A 20,455-nucleotide genomic window follows, 5' to 3' on the forward strand; every position below is an offset into this window, starting at 1 on the left:
GTTCCAGGTCTTAAAGGGTTAAAAAAGGGGAAAAAAAACATTCAATAATGTGCACTTAATGTTCAAGATTTTTTTTTTTAATTTTCAATAGCTGATCTACAAGCTTATGCGACGCGTCGTGAACTTGTAGATCGGTGACTGAATCGGTCAGCGCAACACGTTCACCCGAACATCCTCTCAGGCTATATGGCAACATAACTGCCGGCGTTACATAAAGAGGGAAATGTGCATCGGTAGGTTCAATAATCAAAACATGTTTTATTTGATTGATGAATGGCCCAAACAGCACAGTTTACCGAGAGCACCCCCTCCCCCGTCTGACGACGTAGTCAGTGGTCTGTCTGATAACAATAGCCTAGTTAAATATTACATAATTAGATCATTAGAAATGCTGCAGCCGCAATGAGGCGCTCGGGACAGGATTATATTACATAAAAATTGAAATTCTCTGAATTAAAAACAGTTTCTCTGAAAAAGCTACAGTTACAGTTACCTGTAAAAGTTACAGATTATAGCTTTAACTCTCAAAGTGTAAAAGTGTACCTTATCGGTGCCCGCCCGCCCGCACGCACGCACGCACGCACGCACGCACGCACGCACGCACGCACGCACGCACGCACGCACACACACACACACACACACACACACACACACACACACACACACACACACACACACACACATACACGCACACACAGGCCTGTGATCCGTGTCGGTAGTGAATTGAATAATAATCTGTGTCATGATCTTTTCTCTGCCCTCAGCAAATCAAAACTCTTCACAGTGTGAAACAGCAGGATGGAGGATGATTACAAGAACTCACACACTGTCTCGCCGCTGGCTGGAGAAATAGGCATATCGTCGCTGAATCCAAGCGGAAACCTTGTACGTCCTAATTTCATCTTTTTGTTTTTGTTTTGTCTTAAATTAACGTTCTATTTCAGTCTTGCAAAAAAGCAGTGAAGAAGGTCGATCTACAAGTTCACAACGCGTTGAAAGACTCAAGAATAATGCCTAAAAATAGGGACGCCAACTTCAAAGTAAAGTCTGTGTGTGGGTTTTATAAAACTGAAACAGAGCTTGAGACTACAATAACTACATCCATTGGAAGTTATTTTTTCCCCCCATTTCCTGGATTTACAAGATTGCCAACCGACAGTGACAATATGCCCACCTTCCATTCCCTTCCATTTTCATCTCCCTCCCCCCCTCTCTCTCTCTCTCCCCCTCTCTCTCTATCTCTCTCTCTCTCCCTCTCTCTCTTGAAAAAAAGTCATTTTGGGGTGAACTATCCCTTTAAGCCTCATTACAGTATATACCAATTTTGTCATACCCAAAGTAGTGAAAATAGACCATCTTTTGACCCCTTATGAGGACATGAAGAATCACAAAGATCAGTGAGTCGGATAGGTCTCTGAGAGGCCGATGTTTGCCACAGTCCCAGTGGAATAACATCTGACCCAGCTCCCAGTGCACCACCACAGGGCAGGGGCGCAGCACAACTCTGTTTCCATGGTAACCAATCAGCTTGCCTCGGATGAGCAAAGAAGCTGGCACATGGAAGCACTGCGTTCACACAGTACCTGCACAGGCACATCCTCAGGCTTCATTTAATGGTGGTGTAAGTAAGTGATATTTTGGTTAAAAAGTTAAAGCTCTATATTCTGATAGTCTCTTCAGCTCTTTACTAAACAGAAAGTATGTAAACTTTTCAGGTATCATTTATTAGCTTGTAGGGATATTCGATATTGACTTTTTTACCGATATCCGATATTGTCCAACTCCTAATGTCCAATACCGATATCAACCGATACCGATATATGCAGGCTTTTTCAACAAAAGTCAACTAGTTGCCATCATAGATCTAATAAAATAAAATAGCTATAATATCAATATAATATCTAATAAATCGAATATAATACAGTGATATTGGTTTTCAATAAAGTGAGTCCTGGGACTCACTGGTGGTCATTTGAATGAGTCCCATTAATCTTAGATTAGATGTTGGCCTATTTGACAGTGCAGAAGCATAATTGCCTTGATGCCTACTGTATAACATTAACGAGTGTCAACGAGCGACAGCTGGACACAGACCCACACACCTGCCCTCTGCAGTGCTCTAATTTGAAAGTCTCATTTCTCTCCAAAAGCCCTTGAATATGATGGAATATGATTAAGGATTACTGTGATTATGGTAAACTCACATTTCATATCACACACACCATACAGTATGAACTCCTGTAAGTTAAACTGAATTCCCCCAAAATAAAGGTAATCTTCTATGCCGTATGTTCTTCTTCCCATGCAGGGCCTGAAGCAAGTGACCTAAAGAGTCACAGGCAAGACGGGACAAGCTTGTCTGACACTGAACTTCCATTTGGTTTCACTTCATTATTCAGTCTGAAAGTGATAACCAGAACAGTTTCCACCCCGGCTACCATTAGACTGTTGAGCAAGGCCTGAACACGGAGGCTGGCCTGCTGCCACACTGGATTACGTTTCTTGATGCAGATTACTTTCCTTTATGTGGACTGCTTCCCTTCACGTCTCATCTGCATTATGAGAGTATTTGCACAAAGCCTTTCTACGGATATCCGTTACTGTTCTCTTGCTGCAACTTACGTACACATCTGCAGGTGCTATTATTCTCCTCACCTTAATGCTGCACTTTATGTACACATGTGCATCTGCTGCCATTTTTAACCTCATGTACATACAGTACATGTTACTATCATATGCTATTGTATGCTATACTACTGTATATCTATAATTCATTTTCACTTTACTCACATACATTAGAACATCTGATTCATTGACCTATTTCGATACTTGTTTTCAGTGCTCTGTAGATCTGCCATTTTTGAAAGATTTGAACAGATTTTGAAAGCTTTTGATCTTTTTTTTTTAATAAAACGTGCCAAATGGGACATTCTGCACAATTACTTTGGTACTGTATAAGTATATTGTGTGCTTTTATTCAAGTACAATTTTGAATACAGTGCTTTTACTTGTAACAGAGTATTTCTGGCAATGGTGGCATTGCTACTTTTACTTCAATACAAAGTTGTAAAACAATTCTTCCACCATTGCTTTTGTGATTGCCTCTGCTTTATGAGGCTCCGGTCTCTCTGTCGTTCTCTCCGTGGGTCTCTCTCTCTGTCATTCTCATGCATATAGCCTCTTTTTTGTCTTTCTTTCTCCTGAGAGACTCCTGCAGACATCAGTCCATCACACAGAGAACCAGCTAATAAAAATGGGACAATGTTCTTCCTATAAAATAAAAAAAAGGTTACAGCTCACTATGGGGAACTATATGCCTCGTACCACCCCAGCCTTCAACAAGCAATTATTATTTCTTCTGTAGAGCAGCAGTTATCAGGGAGTGTAATCCTGCTCAGGCCGCTGGCGAAACCATCTCCTGACACTCCACTTTGCATAAACAGTGAGGTTTTGCAAAGGAATGTGATGATTACTGTTTCACATCCATGTATCTCTGCCCTGCCGCCAGGTGGGATATTTCACAGGTGAAAATCTTCCAAAGATTCTCCAAATTGTCACCCGAAAAAACCTCAGTCAAAAACGTATTTTCTAAAAAATGTTCTAAATGAGCTAAAATAGGAGCTAACAACGTAGCTTGTCGTAAACGGAATTAAATAGGGTTTGAGTGGTAAGCAAAGCATGGAGAAAACAGCTCTACCCCACAAATAAATGTGTGTTAATACACACACACATGCACGCATGCATGCGTGTGCGCACAAACACACGCACAAACATAACAGATGAAACATTGGAATGGAGCTTTGTTTTTGATGCTGATACCAGGCTGATACCAATATATTAATCATGCAGACTGATTGTTTCATCACAATTGTGAGTGTTCATTTCACCATGGCACGATGCAGACTACTGACTATCTTTTCCTGCATCCACACACAGACACTCACACGTTTGCATGACTGTGCTCGTCAGTGGTGGAAAAAGTACTCAAATGCAAATTGCGATGCGACAGTATTAGTTTAGGAGTATTAGTTTTCAAATAATTGTAGTGGAGTAAAAGCACACTATTTGCCTCTGAGCTGTAGCGGAGTAGAAGTAAAAGTATTGAAAATTGGAAATACTCCAGTAAAGTAAAAAATACCTCAAAATTGTACTTAAGTACAGTACTTGAGTAAATGCACTTAGTTACTTTACACCACTGATACTCGTCACCACAAAACCAAGGAAGTCCTGAGTGAAGACACTAAACGCTTGGTTTATACCTTGGTTTATGTCTTGATGTAAAATGTTGGGAGGTCTAATGGATTTAAGAACACGAACACACACGCACACGCACACACACACACACACACACACACACACACACACACACACACACACACACACACACACACACACACACACACACACACACAGAGCTACACACTACAGTACAGCGGTGCCAGAGAATGGCAGAAACCCTGGGAGGTTTGGAAGCAGGCAGCATGCCTGGGTGGTCCTGTCGCTGTGCCAAAAAGCCATCCACAAACATCCACCATGATGTATCTGCTGTGCAACTCAACACCTCACTCTCTCATTATCGCTAGAGCCATGGCCTGTGTCAGATCCACTGATAACCTATGTTTTGACCCATGCATCGTCCCCAAAAGAAAACAGTGCACACGTTAACGTTTCTATTTGAGAACGTTTAACTTTTGAAAAGGTTAAAAACAATCACAAATAACTCATTGATAAGATTAAAACAATATATACAGAGCGACAGGTTCTGCTATTTTTTGGGGGAAAATAACTGCCAAAACTGTGTGTGACACTGGCTGGCTGCACAATACCTCAGCTTTGTTTAATTTATAATAAATAAAGACATAAATATGTATACATAAATAACAGGAGAGACAGACAGTAGGAAAGCTGAGAGACAGACAGAATAGTAGAGACAGACAGTAGGAGAGCTGAGAGGGGGGACAGTGTAGGAGAGATAGACAGTAGGAAAGCTGAGAGGGGGGACAGTGTAGGAGAGACAGTAGGAGAGCTGAGAGGGGGGACAGTGTAGGAGAGACAGACAGTAGGAGAGCTGAGAGGGGGGACAGTGTAGGAGAGACAGACAGTAGGAAAGCTGAGAGGGGGGACAGTGTAGGAGAGACAGACAGTAGGAGAGCTGAGAGCCAGAGAGTGTGTAGGGGGTCTAGGGTGAGACAAAGGTGATGTTAAGTATTAGTTACAGTACGTAGAGAGAGTGGAAGCAGCTGAATCATGTTTATGTTGTCAATGTGTTTGTGGTCGTGTTTGGACTGAGAGTGCTGTAATAAATACTTCATAAATTATTCAACGTATAGGAACTGTCTGCATCGTCCATCACTCTCACCCTCGAACAAACTGTTCCTTAAGCCGATAGTTCAGACCGAGATCCGTGATAAGACGAAACCACTTCAAGTCCAATTTGTATGGCGTTGTGTGGCAAAAATAGCTGATCTACAAGCTCAAACTGTGTACGCCGGAGCTTTAGTTAAATCAGTCTAAAACTAGGTTTATGCAGCAGGATGCTGGAGGTTCAGTAGTATGGTATTAGGGTGGCACAGGGGTAAGGTCATATTTGTGGCTGCGTTAGTGACTAGTGCACTAGTATGTCAATGGATGACAATGGAAATAGGCATTGTTGTGTTTTATCCTTTGGACAGATGTGTAAAGTGGTGGGAAAAGTACTCAAATGTTTTACTTAAGTAAAAGTATAAATACTGCAATGTAGAAGTACTGTGTTACAAGTAACAGTCCGAAATTTTACTTGAGTAAAAGTACAAAAGTATACAAATGTACTTAAAGTACCAAAAGTAAAAGTACTAAATGTGTGTTTGAAAATAGCAGATCTACAAGCTCACAACGCGTCGTGATGCGACGCGTTGTGAGCTTGTAGATCGGCTATTTTCAAATAGCCTAGGTATAAAAAAGGGCTGAAGTGGTTAATGCATGTTTATAATGTAATAATTTATATCTGCAAAGTAACTAGTAACTAAAGTTTTTTAAATAATTGTGGTGTAGTACAAGTACAATATTTGCCTCTGAGATGTAGTGGAGTAGAAGTAAAAGTATAGACAATTGGAAATAGTCCAAGAAAGTAAAAGTACCTAAAAATTGTACTTAAGTACAGTGCTTGAGTACATAGTTACTTTACACCACTGTAAGTGTCTGGGGAATTTGGGAATTCGGCATGACTCAATTGGGAGAACAAAGGGGTTAAAAAGAACTGGCTACTCTAAAATGAAAGGACTGTCACTTGCCGTCCTTCAAGCCTCAGCCCTCGTAGACATCAGCATCCCTCTTTAAACTCATTTCTCAGTTAATGACTCTCTGACTCCCTAACATGACCCGCTCCTACTCTCCTCTCTCCGCCCACAGTCCTCCTCCTCTCCTCCCCTCTCATAGTCTGACACTAATAGTTTCACTTCATTATTCAGTCTGAAAGTGCTCCCATTGCCACCGTTCGCTCAAGAGGGAGTCCTCAGCGATTAGTTCAAATCTCCGAACCGAGCACGAGCCAGCCACAGAATCCGACGAGTAACCAAATGTGGTGTAACCCTGAACTCTCGTGTTATTTTTTTCTATTTCAGTACACTGTGGGTTTCGGAGTAGCCTGACGCTTAATGTCCTTACACACCGGGAGTGTTTATTTCAGGCCATTCATTCATATTAATTTAAACAGCTTTATGTTATGAGTACATCCCCACCAGTGTTGATTTCATCGACTAAAACTACATTCACTGACAAAATCTAAATAAAAACTAAGCTATGATGACTAAAACTATGACTAAATATACTGACACTTTTGTCAAATGTTTGGGAGGGACTAGTGGAGAAGAGATCCAGTAGAACTAAGAAAAGTCATCATGGGTGCACGCGGGTGTTGCAGACCGAAAATAGTTGATCCACAAGCTCACAGGTAGATCGGCTATTTTCGGCATGCAGCTAAGTGAAAATCATTTCCATGGGATTTAGTCGACTAAAACTAGACTAAAAGACATTTCAGGGGACTAAAATATGACTACACAGAATTGTATTCAAAAGACTGACTAAAACTAAATAAATATTTGCTGTCAAAATCAACACTGATCCCCACCGAACGCGAATATAGCACAATGATAAAGCAACACATTTTTTAAACTAGGTTTCCATTGCGAATTGATTGCACTTTGGTGTTGTCAAGTCCACATACTATTGTTTTTAATACATCTAATTATATAAACGACAAGTTACTTCCGCGCGCCGCTGACGCTATAGCCACAGCTCTGTAATCGAGTAAACACAACGCCGACATAGCACATGTCGCAAACACAGTAGCCATGGCCGACTTTCACAATTTACGGGTGGCGTAGGGCACCTATCATTGCTCACTTCACTGTTTCCACGTCGCAACATAATTTATTCCACTCACGACATTTCGGACAAAACGGAAGGTGAATCACTTTCGTACCGTTTACCGTGCACACCACCGACACCGAACGGCGACGGGTTTCGCCGAAACAACACGAGCGGCCGCCATTGCACTCTGCCCATTTCCTCGACAACAACACACACGCAGCTCCTTTGCTTCAACCCCCCCCCCCTTCTTACGTACTTCCTTTGTTCCACCCAGGCCGTTACTTTCACTTCACTCATGTCTCGATCACAATATGTCCGTCCTTCACGTGCCATGTTCATCAAAACACAAAAACAAACAGCGACGGCCACAGCATAGCACGGTGCCCTGGTAAATCTGGTAAACAAACCAGCCTAGGTTCATGACACCAAAGGACTCGACAGTGATGTCATCATTATGCAACCCGGAAGTACAAATACCAAGGATACGTCAGTGATGTCAGTCGGGTTGCCAAGTTCATGCCAGGTTTTCAAAAACAAGCAACAGAAACAAGCAAACCGTGCATGAAAAAAAAAAAAACAGCCGAAGGGGTCCGCCATGTTCCAGGGGGGTCCCCGGGGGTCCCAACACTCACAGGGGGTTGGCGGACCACCAGGGGGTCCGCGGACCACCAAGGTAGCAATAAATATTAACATTTTCTCCCAATTTTTTTTTTTTTTTTTCCTTTTGGACAGTTTCACTCCGGCGATTTGGGCACCCCAATATACACGCGCCCAAGCTGGGCCCCGTGCACGGCTGGGGTTGAGGGGGGCGTAGCCCCCCAAAACTCTAGTAGTATAAATCACTGAAATAAATACATGAAATGTGAAAATTACTTCACAAAATAACTCAACCCTAAACTTAATCAGTCACTGCACTTATTTGAAGATGGGAACGGGGACGTACTGTATAAACAAAAGACGCTGGTGTCTAAAAGCTGTATTGACAGGAAAGAAGCAAAGGAGAAAGCGCTGAAATCATCCGGGGGCATCAAGACCACTGTGGTCTTAGGATTAGGATATCAAATGTTTTGAAGGGCATGAGGCCAAACCCGAGGGGCCACGGCGGCCATCTCCTTCATGGCCTTTTGTGAAATTCCCGCCCAGGGTACCACCGCCATTGTTGTTTTTAACTGTTGTTTTTTCTTTCATTGCCTTCAAAAGGACGCTGAAAGGTCCAGTTGGAATTCCAACTTGAGAAAACACACTGGACGCACCAGACCCCTAAAAATTGCAACATTTAATGGATATAACCAGCGATTGAGGTGCTGAAGCCCTCTCACACAGGAGGTGCGGAATTGGAGAGAGCCTCGCCTGAATCCCCCCTAATGGGCCAGAGTGAAGCCCCCTGGATTTCTATCCCATTTGAGAGGAGACAGAGGTCCGCAAAGCACGCTTGGGGAGGTTCAAATAGGCCTGAAATTGCGCCAAATGGACCCTAGCAGGATTTGTAACTCTGAGAGTGTAACAAATGGAACCATTTTGGTTCCATTTGTTACACTCGCAGAGTTAAGTTAACCCATTCAAACCGGGAACGCATAACCACTTAAACCGTTATTTCATACTTTGAAAAATCGTGAAAATGTTAGCAAATCTACAAATGTCTTCTAAATCTAAAACTGTTTTTTGAAAAAAGGTTATGCTGCTATAACATCAGTGGTTCTCGGACATTTTTCATGTCAAGGACCCCCCAAAATGATATGTATTGGGCTGCGGACCCCCATCTCAAAATATGTTGTTCCAGGGACCCCCCAGAAGCAAAGATTTGATATATATATATATATATATATATATATATATATATATATATTCAAATATTTGCACACATTTTCACGATAAGAAAAAAAAATAGCAGATATACAAGCTTGTATATCTGCTATTTTTGAATAGCCAAAGAAGTCTTAAAATGACACACAGATGCGTTCCCGGTCTTCATGGGTTAACACCTTCTTTTTTACAGTCTATGGTTAACACTCAAGGGGTTACAGTGTAAAGGTCCATTAAGGTGTGAAATGAAGTTGGAGTAGCAGCCCAGTTGTAATTATAGTCCACTCATCTCAAGTGGCTCTGGCTCATTGCTTTCTCTCTCTCTCTCTCTCTCTCTCTCTCTCTCTCTCTCTCTCTCTCTCTCTCTCTCTCTCTCTCTCTCTCTCTCTCTCTCTCTCTCTCTCTCTTATTTGCCTCTCTCCCCTCACCTCTCCTAGCTACCGTCCCTCTCTCTGTCTCTTGCTCTGTATTTTTCTCCATCATGAATTGAGTTAGTAAAGTGATGTGTATATGAGGCTAGGGTTTATAGAAGCTAGGGCTTTCTCATCATTGAGAAGCAAAACAACCATTACTGTTTTCCACAGAGATGCTATTGGCTCGCGTTAGCCCACCGGAGGTATTAGCATGTTTGCTCACCCAACTACTGTTTTGTTTTATTTAGCGTGTGGTGGTTCTCGCTCTGGCAGCGTGTGTGTGTGTGTGTGTGTGTGTGTGTGTGTGTGTGTGTGTGTGTGTGTGTGTGTGTGTGTGTGTGCGTGTGTGTGCGTGTGTGTGTGCGTGTGTGTGTGTGTCACTCACGGTGGCAGTGTGTGTGGCCGTGCTGGTAGGTACCCGGGGGGCACGTGCCCAGGCACTCTGCGCTGTCGGGGCTCAGCAGAGGCAGGAGCCCCCCGCAGGCCTGACAGTCCCACTCGCTGCTGCACGCCACACAGGACGACCTGCACGCTGTGGACACACACACACACACACACACACATTTGAAATATTAATTTATGTCCACATAAACAGAAGTACAAGAATGCCTTGTACAAAGGACATAAACAAGTGCATATAAGGCAGAACATTGTTACATACAATAATGTTGGCATACTTGTCAAACACAGCTGACAACAATCATGGGTAAAGGAAACACCGCCTCCTCCAACACACGCACGCACGCACGCACGCACACGCACGCATGCACATGCACGCACGCACGCACGCACGCGACGCGACTTCATTAATATTCACACACACAAACACACACAACCAGGGTTTGATTTGTGAAAATGAATAAAACAATAAACAGAAGCAAGGACATTCCCTTCTTACCGCTTAAGCCTTATAGACCAATTATTTATGTGTTTAAACATTTAGACTGCACGCACGCACGTTGCATGTACATGTTGTTTTGAGGAGCGCTCGTTTCGGTTCACTCAGCGCTCCGCGTGTATGAGGCTCCTGAGGAGCTCCCGAGCGAGAAGCTGGGAGCCCGCTGGGCGAGCGGTGTCGTGTGCCGATATGAGCCCTCTGTGCGTCTCACGGCTAATCACAGCACCTGGAACCATATCGTTGCTGTCGGGCAGAAACCTTTTTGTCATGCAAAAATGTCACACAAGCTCACAACACATCACATGTTGTGAGCTTGTAGATCTGCCAATTGAGCTTTTTTCTGATAATCTTTAAAGCGAAAGTGAGAGTGGTTAACCCAATGAGGCCTGAGGTTCCGATTCTACTAAATGTCTTCTAAATCCTAACAGTTTTCTGAAAAACGTATGTTGCTAATGCTATAATATCAGTGGTGATCAAACCTTTTCGTGTCAAGGACCCCCAAAATTATATGTATTTGGCCGCCGACCCTCATCTGAAAATATTTTGTTCCAGGGACCCCCAGAGCCAAAGATTTGAGTTACAAATGTTTGCTTTAAAAATATATATATTCAAAAATGTGCACAAATGTTCATGATTTTTCAAAAATGGCCAAAGTATGAAATAAGGGTTTAAGTGTTTACACGTGGTTTGCATTCCCTGTTTTAATGGGTTAAGTCAAGTGTATATGTGGGTTTTATAAATATTTAACCAATGAAAAGTATTAGCAATAGCTGACTAAATAATAACTCCATTGTATCCATTGGAACACAGGGTCTTTTTCTTTTTTACATTTCCTGAAAAGTAACGGTTTTGGATATACAAGGTTCCCAGCCGACAGCGGCAAAATATTAGAGCCCCAAGAAGCATGTGCCCGACACTTCTTTTTATCACTATTACGTTATGTTCTACGTTACGTTATTAATACCCAATAAAAATGTAAAGTAAAAAAAAAAAGACAGCTTGTATATTGATTTTACGATGCTTTATTGGCCCATGCATACAGGGTAATAACAGTCCCAGCTTGGGTGCCAGCCCAGTGCTTTGCTTAAAAGGGCACTTCAGCGAGGCACACAGGGGATTTGAACCCATAACCTCCCTCTGTGTTCTACCTGTTGTAACAATCTGTCATCGAAGCTCCGAAATGGTTCCCAGAGGTGAGAGCGTTAAACGCTCCCCCACCAGTATGTGTGTGTGTGTGTGTGTGTGTGTGTGTGTGTGTGTGTGTGTGTGTGTGTGTGTGTGTGTGTGTGTGTGTGTGTGTGTGTGTGTGTGTGTGTGTGTGCGTGTGTGTATGTGTCCACTCAGCTGTTGTATGACAGGTATGTGGCTGAGAGTGGGAGTGGAAAATTCCGTCCCTTTGTCTCTCATCAGAACTCAACACCAGGCTTGGTTTCCAGAGCTCACTGCACTTCTAAAATAGATCCTTGTTTGTTGAATGTTTATACTATACCCAGTCACTATGGCACTGTTTCCCAAACATTTGTGGGTCGCAGACCCATTTTTGTAGGTCGCAAATTAATATCCTCCTTTCTGTCCTGTCTGTTTTTGCATTTCCTACAATTTCCCGTTCAAAAATGTCAAATATTGTTTCAAATATAATCTCAGAATTTGTTTCAACTCTGGCAGTTAAATAGTTAAATAGTGCTTAAGTGTGGTACGCTTGGGTCTCAGCTGAAGAGGTTTGGGAACCACTACACTATGGTACTGTACGTTTAGACTGTATAATATCACACACAGTAAAATCCACAGAGTTCATTTACCCATTTCTACCTCTGAGAGTTTACAAATGTAACCAAATGAACCCAATTGTACACTCAAAGCTGCAATCCTACTCGGGATTTGAACCCAGATCTGTCACGTGGGACACCAAACGCAAGCCCCCCGCTTGGCCAGGGGACGACAGTGCGCGTATGAGCTTCAGGCCGTACTACTTGTCAACCAGTCGGTGTCCTACCCAAAATGTCTCAATGGAAGAGTAGGGAGACCACTGCAGATGTGCTAGTTATTGTGTTAACATACTCTAGTCTTCCATACAGATATTATATATTGTATGAACATACTCTACCATACAGATGTACTAGTTATATTGTACTATACCTGTAGGGGGATATGCGCACATGATTTGGCAACCCGGGCGGGAGCCAGCGAACACAAAAACGCTAATAAACAGCTGACATTAGGGGAAAGCGAAAAACGGGCTTCGCTGTTCCGTGCACATGGTAATGGGCAATGGCTGAGTGCAAATTCAGATCAATTGCCCCAGCCACTGAAGAGAACCGGGCAGAAGAGATTTTGGGCTCCCCACCCGCACAGAGCTGGGCTCACCACCCGCGCAGAGCTTTGTAGAATTATAGGAGGATTAACATACTCTACCATACATATGTACTAGTTATATGGTATTAACATACTATACTATGCAGATGTACTAGTTACATTGTATTAACCCGTTAAGACCTGAGGCGATTCTTTAAAAAAATCTAAAACATAGAAGAAAAAAAAAGTTTTTTTTTTTTCAAGATTTTTCAAAAATAGCAGATCTACAAGCTCGTAGCGCGGCACTCTCTTCTCACTCTTAAAGGGTTAACATACTCTACCATACAGATTGGTTAAAAAAATACCTTTCATTAATTTAAATAAGTTCCGGAATGCAGCTTAATTAACACTTCATTTTTGACGGTGCGTGAAGACATCATTCTCATGGCTGTGCGTGTTTGTTTAAACGGGGTCACTGAGAGAAGGTGGGAGCCGTTGTGAGGTCATATTTCCAGCAGTGAGGCTGGGGGGGGGGTCCTTTTGATGAAGGGGGCGGAGGAGACAGGCATCTGTCTGCAAGCAGGGGGTCCCACTGACCCCACCCATCATCATGTCATTGCAACTGAGGACTACGTCAAATGCTTTTTTTCCCTTTTTTTCCTTCTTTTTTTTTCATAATAATCGTTGCTGTCAGGCAGAAAGCACCTAACTCAATTTTTCCGTTTTTGCATTTTTCTCCATAAATCAGGGCTGTTGAACACCCTTTACATCTGTGTGTTGATTAAAAAAAATATTGAACCAATGAAAAGTATTATGGGGGCGGCCATAGCTGAGTGGTTAGTGAGCCCACCTAGGGAGCCAGAGGCCCTGGTTGCCCCAGGTTCGATTCCAGGCCAGGCCAGCATATGTGTCAATGAAATGAAATTTGTCCCTGAGCAAGACTCTTAACACCTAATTCTCATTGGAAACAAGACCGCAAGGACTTTCATGAACGACCTGTTAAAAGGAATTATCCTTATCAAAAAGCGCTTCTGACAAAACCAGCTAACTCCATTGGATCCTCAAACTTTCTGCTAAACCAGCTAAGTCCACCAAAGAGGGGTGGAGTTAGCTGGTTTAGCAGACTCCAGGCTCCACCCCCTTTTGACCTCCAACCTCGTTGTGAGCTTGGAGGTCCATTCAGCTGTTCTTATCAATGATGAACAAAACCTCCTAACTCGTCTTTTTGTTTTGTTTGTTCATTTCCTGAAAAATGAACATTTTGGAGTTACAGTAGCTGGTTTCTGCCCGACAGCAGAGATATAGTATATTAATATTATATCAACAATACAATATTTGTGTTTTGCCAATAATTTGGGGGCTCACTTGCAATATCCGCACGAAATTCCAGTCACCTACTTGTGATAACAGGATGACTTCATGCACAGTGAGGAGTACAAGGCAGGCTGAGTATCCTGACATGTAAACTGCACATGTGGTGGCTAACGATATGCTAATGAGAGAGCTAATTAGCATGAGATAAAGTGGTTGGCCTTGAGACGAGAACACTAATGCAATCACAAGCGCACGCGTGCCGTGCACACATGCATGCACGCGCGCGCGCGCGCGCACGCGCACGCACCCGCACACACACACACACACACACACACACACACACACACACACACACACATAATGCACACATTAGTGCAGTGGTTACTAAACTTTATCATGCCAAGGTCAAGGACTCTCAAATAGCCCTAGCCTCTGACTGTGGCCCCCCTACATGATGCGGTGTGAGTTTTTGGATCTGCTATTTTTAATAGACAGACAGACAAACAGACAGACAGACAGACAGACAGACAGACAGACAGACAGACAGACAGACAGACAAACAGACAGATAGACAGACAGAAGGATATACCTGCACAGGTGCGTCCATCTTGGTAGTAGCCGGGTGGACAGACAGACAGACAGCGTCCGTTGTGGAGGACGGTCTTGACGTCCCTGCAGCTGTCACAGCGGTCCGGACTCCCAGAACACCGCAGACAGTCCACATGACACTGGACTGGAAGACACACACACACACACACACACGTACGCGAACACACACAAAATGTTACATTTACAAGCTCACAACACGGTGCATACTTGGTTACAACACGTTATGAGCATGTAGATCTCCTATTTTCGGTGTGATACACAATAAGACCCAACTTTGATTAATATGATTTGAAACTTGAAATATTTTGATGTCCATCTAGTGGAAGTTTCATTTAAAGCTAAACTATTCATTGGAGAGGGGGAAAAACAAGCCTAATAATTTGCATTTGTTCTTGAAAATATACACTTGGGGACTGTTTTGGGACGGTGGTGAAAAAACGAGTACCAGCACTGAATCTGTTAGTGGTACACAGAGTACCGGACCATACCGGCCCAAACCGGACCACTTTCACCCCTGGTGGAGAGAGGACATGTGTGACAGCTTACTGAATGGCTTGTCACGGTGCACTCAACGGTTGAGTCGCCCCGGTGTCCAGGGACAATGACATTTCAATCACAGAAGCCCATTTCCTGCTCCATCAACCCGCCTCTTCACTAGCGGAGTACAACATTAAAAACCTGCACTCATGATTAACCAAGGCCTTACCTGATTATGATTGTTTTGTTTTAATCACCAGAACGTGCCATGTTGTAGATAAAATGGCTGACATGTTTCTGAACTGTCCACAGGCCCTCCTCTGAGACACACAGTGAGTACACAGAAACGGTGCCATCCTATAATGACCATTAGTGGGAACAAATTATGAAAAATGGGCAAAGTGCTCCTTTAGCTTTCACCCACTATAGCTGCCCGGATGTGCCTTGCAGCCACACAAGAGGAAATCGACCTGTGGGCTCATAGACAGCTGGTATCAGCGTGTGATTGGAATCATTGATGGAAGAGTGAAGGAGAGAAGCGGAAGAGAGACAGAGATTGGGGGTTTTAACACTAAGAGAGGGCCTGAAATCCAATTAACCCATTGAGACCTGAAGCCGATTCTACATGTCTCCTAAATCTCAACAGTTTTCTGAAAAACGTATGTTTCTATATCAGTGGTGTTCAATCTTTTTCATGTCAAGGACCCCCAAAATGATATGTATTTGGCCGCGGACCCCCATCAAAATATTTTGTTCCAGGGACCCCCAGAAGCAACGATTTGAGTTAAAAATGTTCGCTTTAAAAATATATATATTCAAAGATTTGCACACATTTTCACAATTTTTCAAAAATAGCAGATCTACAAGCTCATAGCGCGGCACTCGGTGCCGCGCTATGAGTATATCTGCTATTTTTGAATAGCCCAAAGTGTAAAATAATGCTTTCTTAGCTCAAATCTAAAAATGACACAGTTCCAGGTCTTAATGGGTTAACCATATGAACCCTAGCATCCCTACTCTAGGCTTGATTTTCTTTTTTCTTTTTTTGTACCACAAACGTTGAGCAGAGGTGCACGTGTGTTCAATGCCAACGTACTGTACCTTGTCGACACTCAGGGCAGCACTGGCCCTCCTGTGGCACTGCCAGCGTGCCCAGGGGACATGTAGGACAGGACCGCTGGTAGCACGTCACCTGGCCGTCATGGCAGTCACACTGCCTGCACGCACCCTCGCTCCACCGTGCCTGGTGTATAGACAGCAGAGAGAGAGAGAGAGAGAGAGAGAGAGAAAGAGAGAGAGAGAGACAGATAATTAACTCAAGAACAAAACCTCAGATGATGGCACTTATTGTGCAATAAACGTCCCCTTGCTGTCAGAACTACAGACTCCCTCCCAATTTTTCGCCATACTCTGACGACTCACCTCTTCAGACTCCACCTCACCCCCTAGCACTCGCCTCTTCAGACTCCACCTCACCCCCTAGCACTCGCCTCTTCAGACTCCACCTCACCCCCTAGCACTCGCCTCTTCAGACTCTACCTCACCCCCTAGCACTCGCCTCTTCAGACTCCACCTCACCCCCTAGCACTCGCCTCTTCAGACTCCACCTCACCCCCTAGCACTCGCCTCTTCAGACTCTACCTCACCCCCTAGCACTCGCCTCTTCAGACTCCACCTCACCCCCCTAGCACATCACTCTCCTTGTATCCACTCCTGGTAGCTTGTTTATTGACTAGAGTTCATGCGTAGTCTTCTTATTTTGATCTCGCACTTGTAAGTCCCCCTGGATAAGAGCCTAAATTATAAATTGTAAATTCCCTCTGCCACTCACCGATTGTCGTCTCTGGACCAGACCCTACAGTACAAAGGCAAACAAATGACAAGCATTAGATGAGCAACTCGTTCAAACATTCAGTGTCTAATTTCACCATCTTTGCCTTTAACCAAAGTGCACAGAAGATTTCTCGTGAAAACCAGGAAAGCCTAGTATATTGTAAATACAATACACTGTCAAATGTTATGACTGCTTTTCTTAAAACCCACTTTTTTGCAAGTTTTTGCAGTACAACTAGGAAATACACTGTGGGTTGTATGGCCCAGATAAACTTGTCACACAGCACACACGCGCACGCACGCACACACACACCCCACCCCCTCACCGACTTTCCTCAAAAAGGAACATCTATACCCAAGAAGTTATCCTAATTCTATAGGCCTATAGGGGTATGTGTTGCACATCCAGCTGCTACCCCCTCAAGGACCAGCCAATGAATAATGAGGAAACCAAACAGAATGGAGGGGTGCATACTGTCACTGTGAAGTGCTGGGACAAGTGAATGATTTCAGAAGGTTCGATTTTTATTTATTTATAAAATGATGGCCTGTATACTTCGTCAAACAAGAAATAGTAAAAATCGCAATATTTTAGCTTTTTGACCCTTTTTAAAGAAACATTATAGGAACGCCATGAAGATTACATAATAATCACGTAACCCCCCCCCCCCCCCACCACCCCCCCAAATCCAACCCTGGTTTCAGATAATGCAAAGGTGTACCTCAGGGTTCTGTTCTTGGATCACACAGGATGTTGTCACAGACACACACTCTGGACAGCACTTCCCAGGCAAGTGAACCAGATCCTCTGCCTGTAAAAAGAAAAAGAAAGATTTTATTGTCTTTTTATCTTCCATTATCTCTCTTTTTCTCTCATACTTTGCTATGTTTAACTCTATTTAACTCTATTCTAACTATATTTTTGTCCCCTTGCTAGCATTTTCTGTTTAATTTAATCTTGGTCTGATTTTTTTTCTTCTTTCCATCTAAACTAAATTCAGTTGCTCTATTAGGATAAACATTTCTTCCAAATAGCTGATCTACAAGCTCACAAATGTGTCACATCGGAATATGTCATATTGAATTCAAAATGTTATAAATGTATAAATACATGTGTGTTTGCTTATCGTAACGTAAAATGTTTCCAAATCAAAATCTAAGTTTGATTAAAGTTTTTCAAATTGATTTCATATTGTCTCTTCTTAGTGTTCCTTTTCTCTCTTTTTTTGTACCTTTTTATTTTTGACTATGTTTTGATTATTACTATTATATATTTTTTATCTGTGCTGTCCTTTATGTATGTGGGTTTGTATGTGGGGAGGGGGGAGGGATCTGGGGGGGTTGTATGTATACTTTCTGAAAAATTAAAATGAAAAATAAAATATATATAAAAAATAAAAAAAATATTTCATGATACTGAACTTTTTGACAAAATATCTCTCAAAACATGGGTTTTTGGAAAGCCCAGGCGGTCTACTCTAGGACTCATCGGACCCAAAAATCTGCCATCGGTCAAGCTCTAGTTTTGATTGTAATAAAAAATATGTAAAATATGCATTAGCTTGACTGGTAAACACTTTAATAATTCAACACGTCAAACAAATCCATCAACAGACATCAGAAATGGAGTTTCAAATAGTACAGTATGAACCTCTCGGAGCTCTGACTATTTAAAAACAGTTCTGTGTTTAATAAGGTCGAGGTTTTCCAGTAATAACCATGTCTAAATGTCACATTCAATCCCCTTCAAATGGGGGCAATACTAGTCAGGGTGCAGAGCCCAAAGTGGGACAGTTTTGGGGGTGCTAAAAGTAACCGTGGAGATAGTGCCTAACAGCCGTGACAAATCCTGACATTGTTTTGGTCCAAACACCTCCCACGTCCACCGGCCTACATTTCCTAACTAGGCCAACACCCCCCGCAGAGCCTGGAGGAAAACTTATCAGAAGAAGTTTCTGTTCTGTAAAGTTTAGCTCAATTATTATGGATTTTCTTTCTTTTTGGCTTATACTGTATCAGACTTTCAAAATGTGTTGCTGAGCGAGGTTCAGTTAAAAGTTGAACTAAGGTCTGGTCTGGCGCAGTGCTAGCTTACACAAAGAGAAGAGTCAAAAAGCGACTGAACAAACACTCTATAGCAATTGTTATTATGATATGATAATACAGAGCTATTTAAAGGGATAGTTCACCCCCAAAATGACTTTTTTCCTATCGATTAGTCACCCCATGGAGACTTGAATTCATGGATATTCTTTTGTTTTTGTCGCATTCCTAGGCCAATAATTTGAAGACCAGCAGCGGTTCCGGTAGGAGACACAAAACGTTTTTGTGTCTCCTACCGGAACCGGGGCCTACTGGTCATCAAATTATTGGCTTAGGAATGCGACAAAAACTAAAACATATCCACAAATTCAAGTCTCCATGGGGTTTTTGGAGTGAACTATCCCTTTAACACTTATTTTCATCAAAACAAAATCACTTACTACCAGGGATCATCACCCTGTGATGGACATTTTTGTCCAACAAAATGTTTTGCCACGGACACACAAAATGAGCTGTCAATAATATTACCCGAAACACATAGACCTATAGCCCTGAATGTATACTAGTGACAGATTGGCATACACACTATGGCACATTAGGAGTCACCCCTAATGTGCCATAGTGCAATCTGCAATCTGCTGCACATTTTTAAACGATAGTATCATTGCATTAATTAAATCAGTGTCCAACCTATTCTGCCAAGTCAGCCACTGTGTACTGGCTGCAGCATGGTCCAACTTTATTCTGTGTTGGGGATTTCAATAATTGGGACTAAAGTCAGTGCTTCTATCTCACATTACAAGAACACAACGGGGGGAAAAAAGTCTTTCCAATTTTATTTACTTTTAACCAGCGGCCACCAACTCTTTGCCTGCCACTGACGAGGGAACTCTTCAGATTCTGCCAAGAATCTGACGCCTGCCACTAACGAGTTCTGACAAGTTTTGTGTTTTCAGTGGTTTTACACCAGATGGCGCTGTTCTCTACCCTATGAATGATGCTTTCACTGCCAGATGACGACATACCCGGAATTGACGTAATTTAAAAAAAAAATGTCCTGTGGGAAAATGGCTATATCTCCGTTCCTCTTGCATTACGGCAAAGCAAGCCAGATTCAACTGGCCACAGCTGTGCAACGGATTACCGCGAGCGGAAACTTCCGAGACCCCCGTGCGTGTAATGAGGCGATCGTTGTGAAGACAGCGATCAAGGAAAATAGTCCATGATTTTTCAAAGCTACAGTAAAATCGCTCGTTTTCGCTGGCTGTGGGGTGACACTATTGCACTATTACTCTGGCAGTTAAAGAGTTAATATACGATTTGCCATGGACAAGGCTTGCCGCGGACACATTTGTCAGCGTACGGACACATTGATGACCGCTTGCTACACCTTTTATAAGTGACACTAAAACAATACTAAAAAGGA

The 20,455-nt window shown here is 42.8% G+C and overlaps 1 protein-coding gene across 1 annotated transcript in view; it reads right to left on the reverse strand.

Moving 5' to 3' along the window:
• The window catches only part of fras1 (Fraser extracellular matrix complex subunit 1), a 255,511-nt gene that overhangs the window by 153,101 nt on the left and 81,955 nt on the right, over positions 1–20,455 (reverse strand). The window contains exons 10-14 of the mRNA XM_084054742.1: positions 17,709–17,798; positions 16,985–17,008; positions 16,255–16,396; positions 14,657–14,800; positions 9,949–10,095 (exon numbers count right to left, since the gene is read on the reverse strand). Of these exons, the coding sequence (XP_083910868.1) occupies positions 9,949–10,095; positions 14,657–14,800; positions 16,255–16,396; positions 16,985–17,008; positions 17,709–17,798 (547 nt within the window). The remainder of the gene's footprint in view (positions 1–9,948; positions 10,096–14,656; positions 14,801–16,254; positions 16,397–16,984; positions 17,009–17,708; positions 17,799–20,455) is intronic.

Source organism: Gymnoscopelus microlampas (genome assembly GCF_963454915.1).
Source record: "Gymnoscopelus microlampas genome assembly, chromosome: 4".
Classification (NCBI taxonomy): domain Eukaryota; kingdom Metazoa; phylum Chordata; class Actinopteri; order Myctophiformes; family Myctophidae; genus Gymnoscopelus; species Gymnoscopelus microlampas.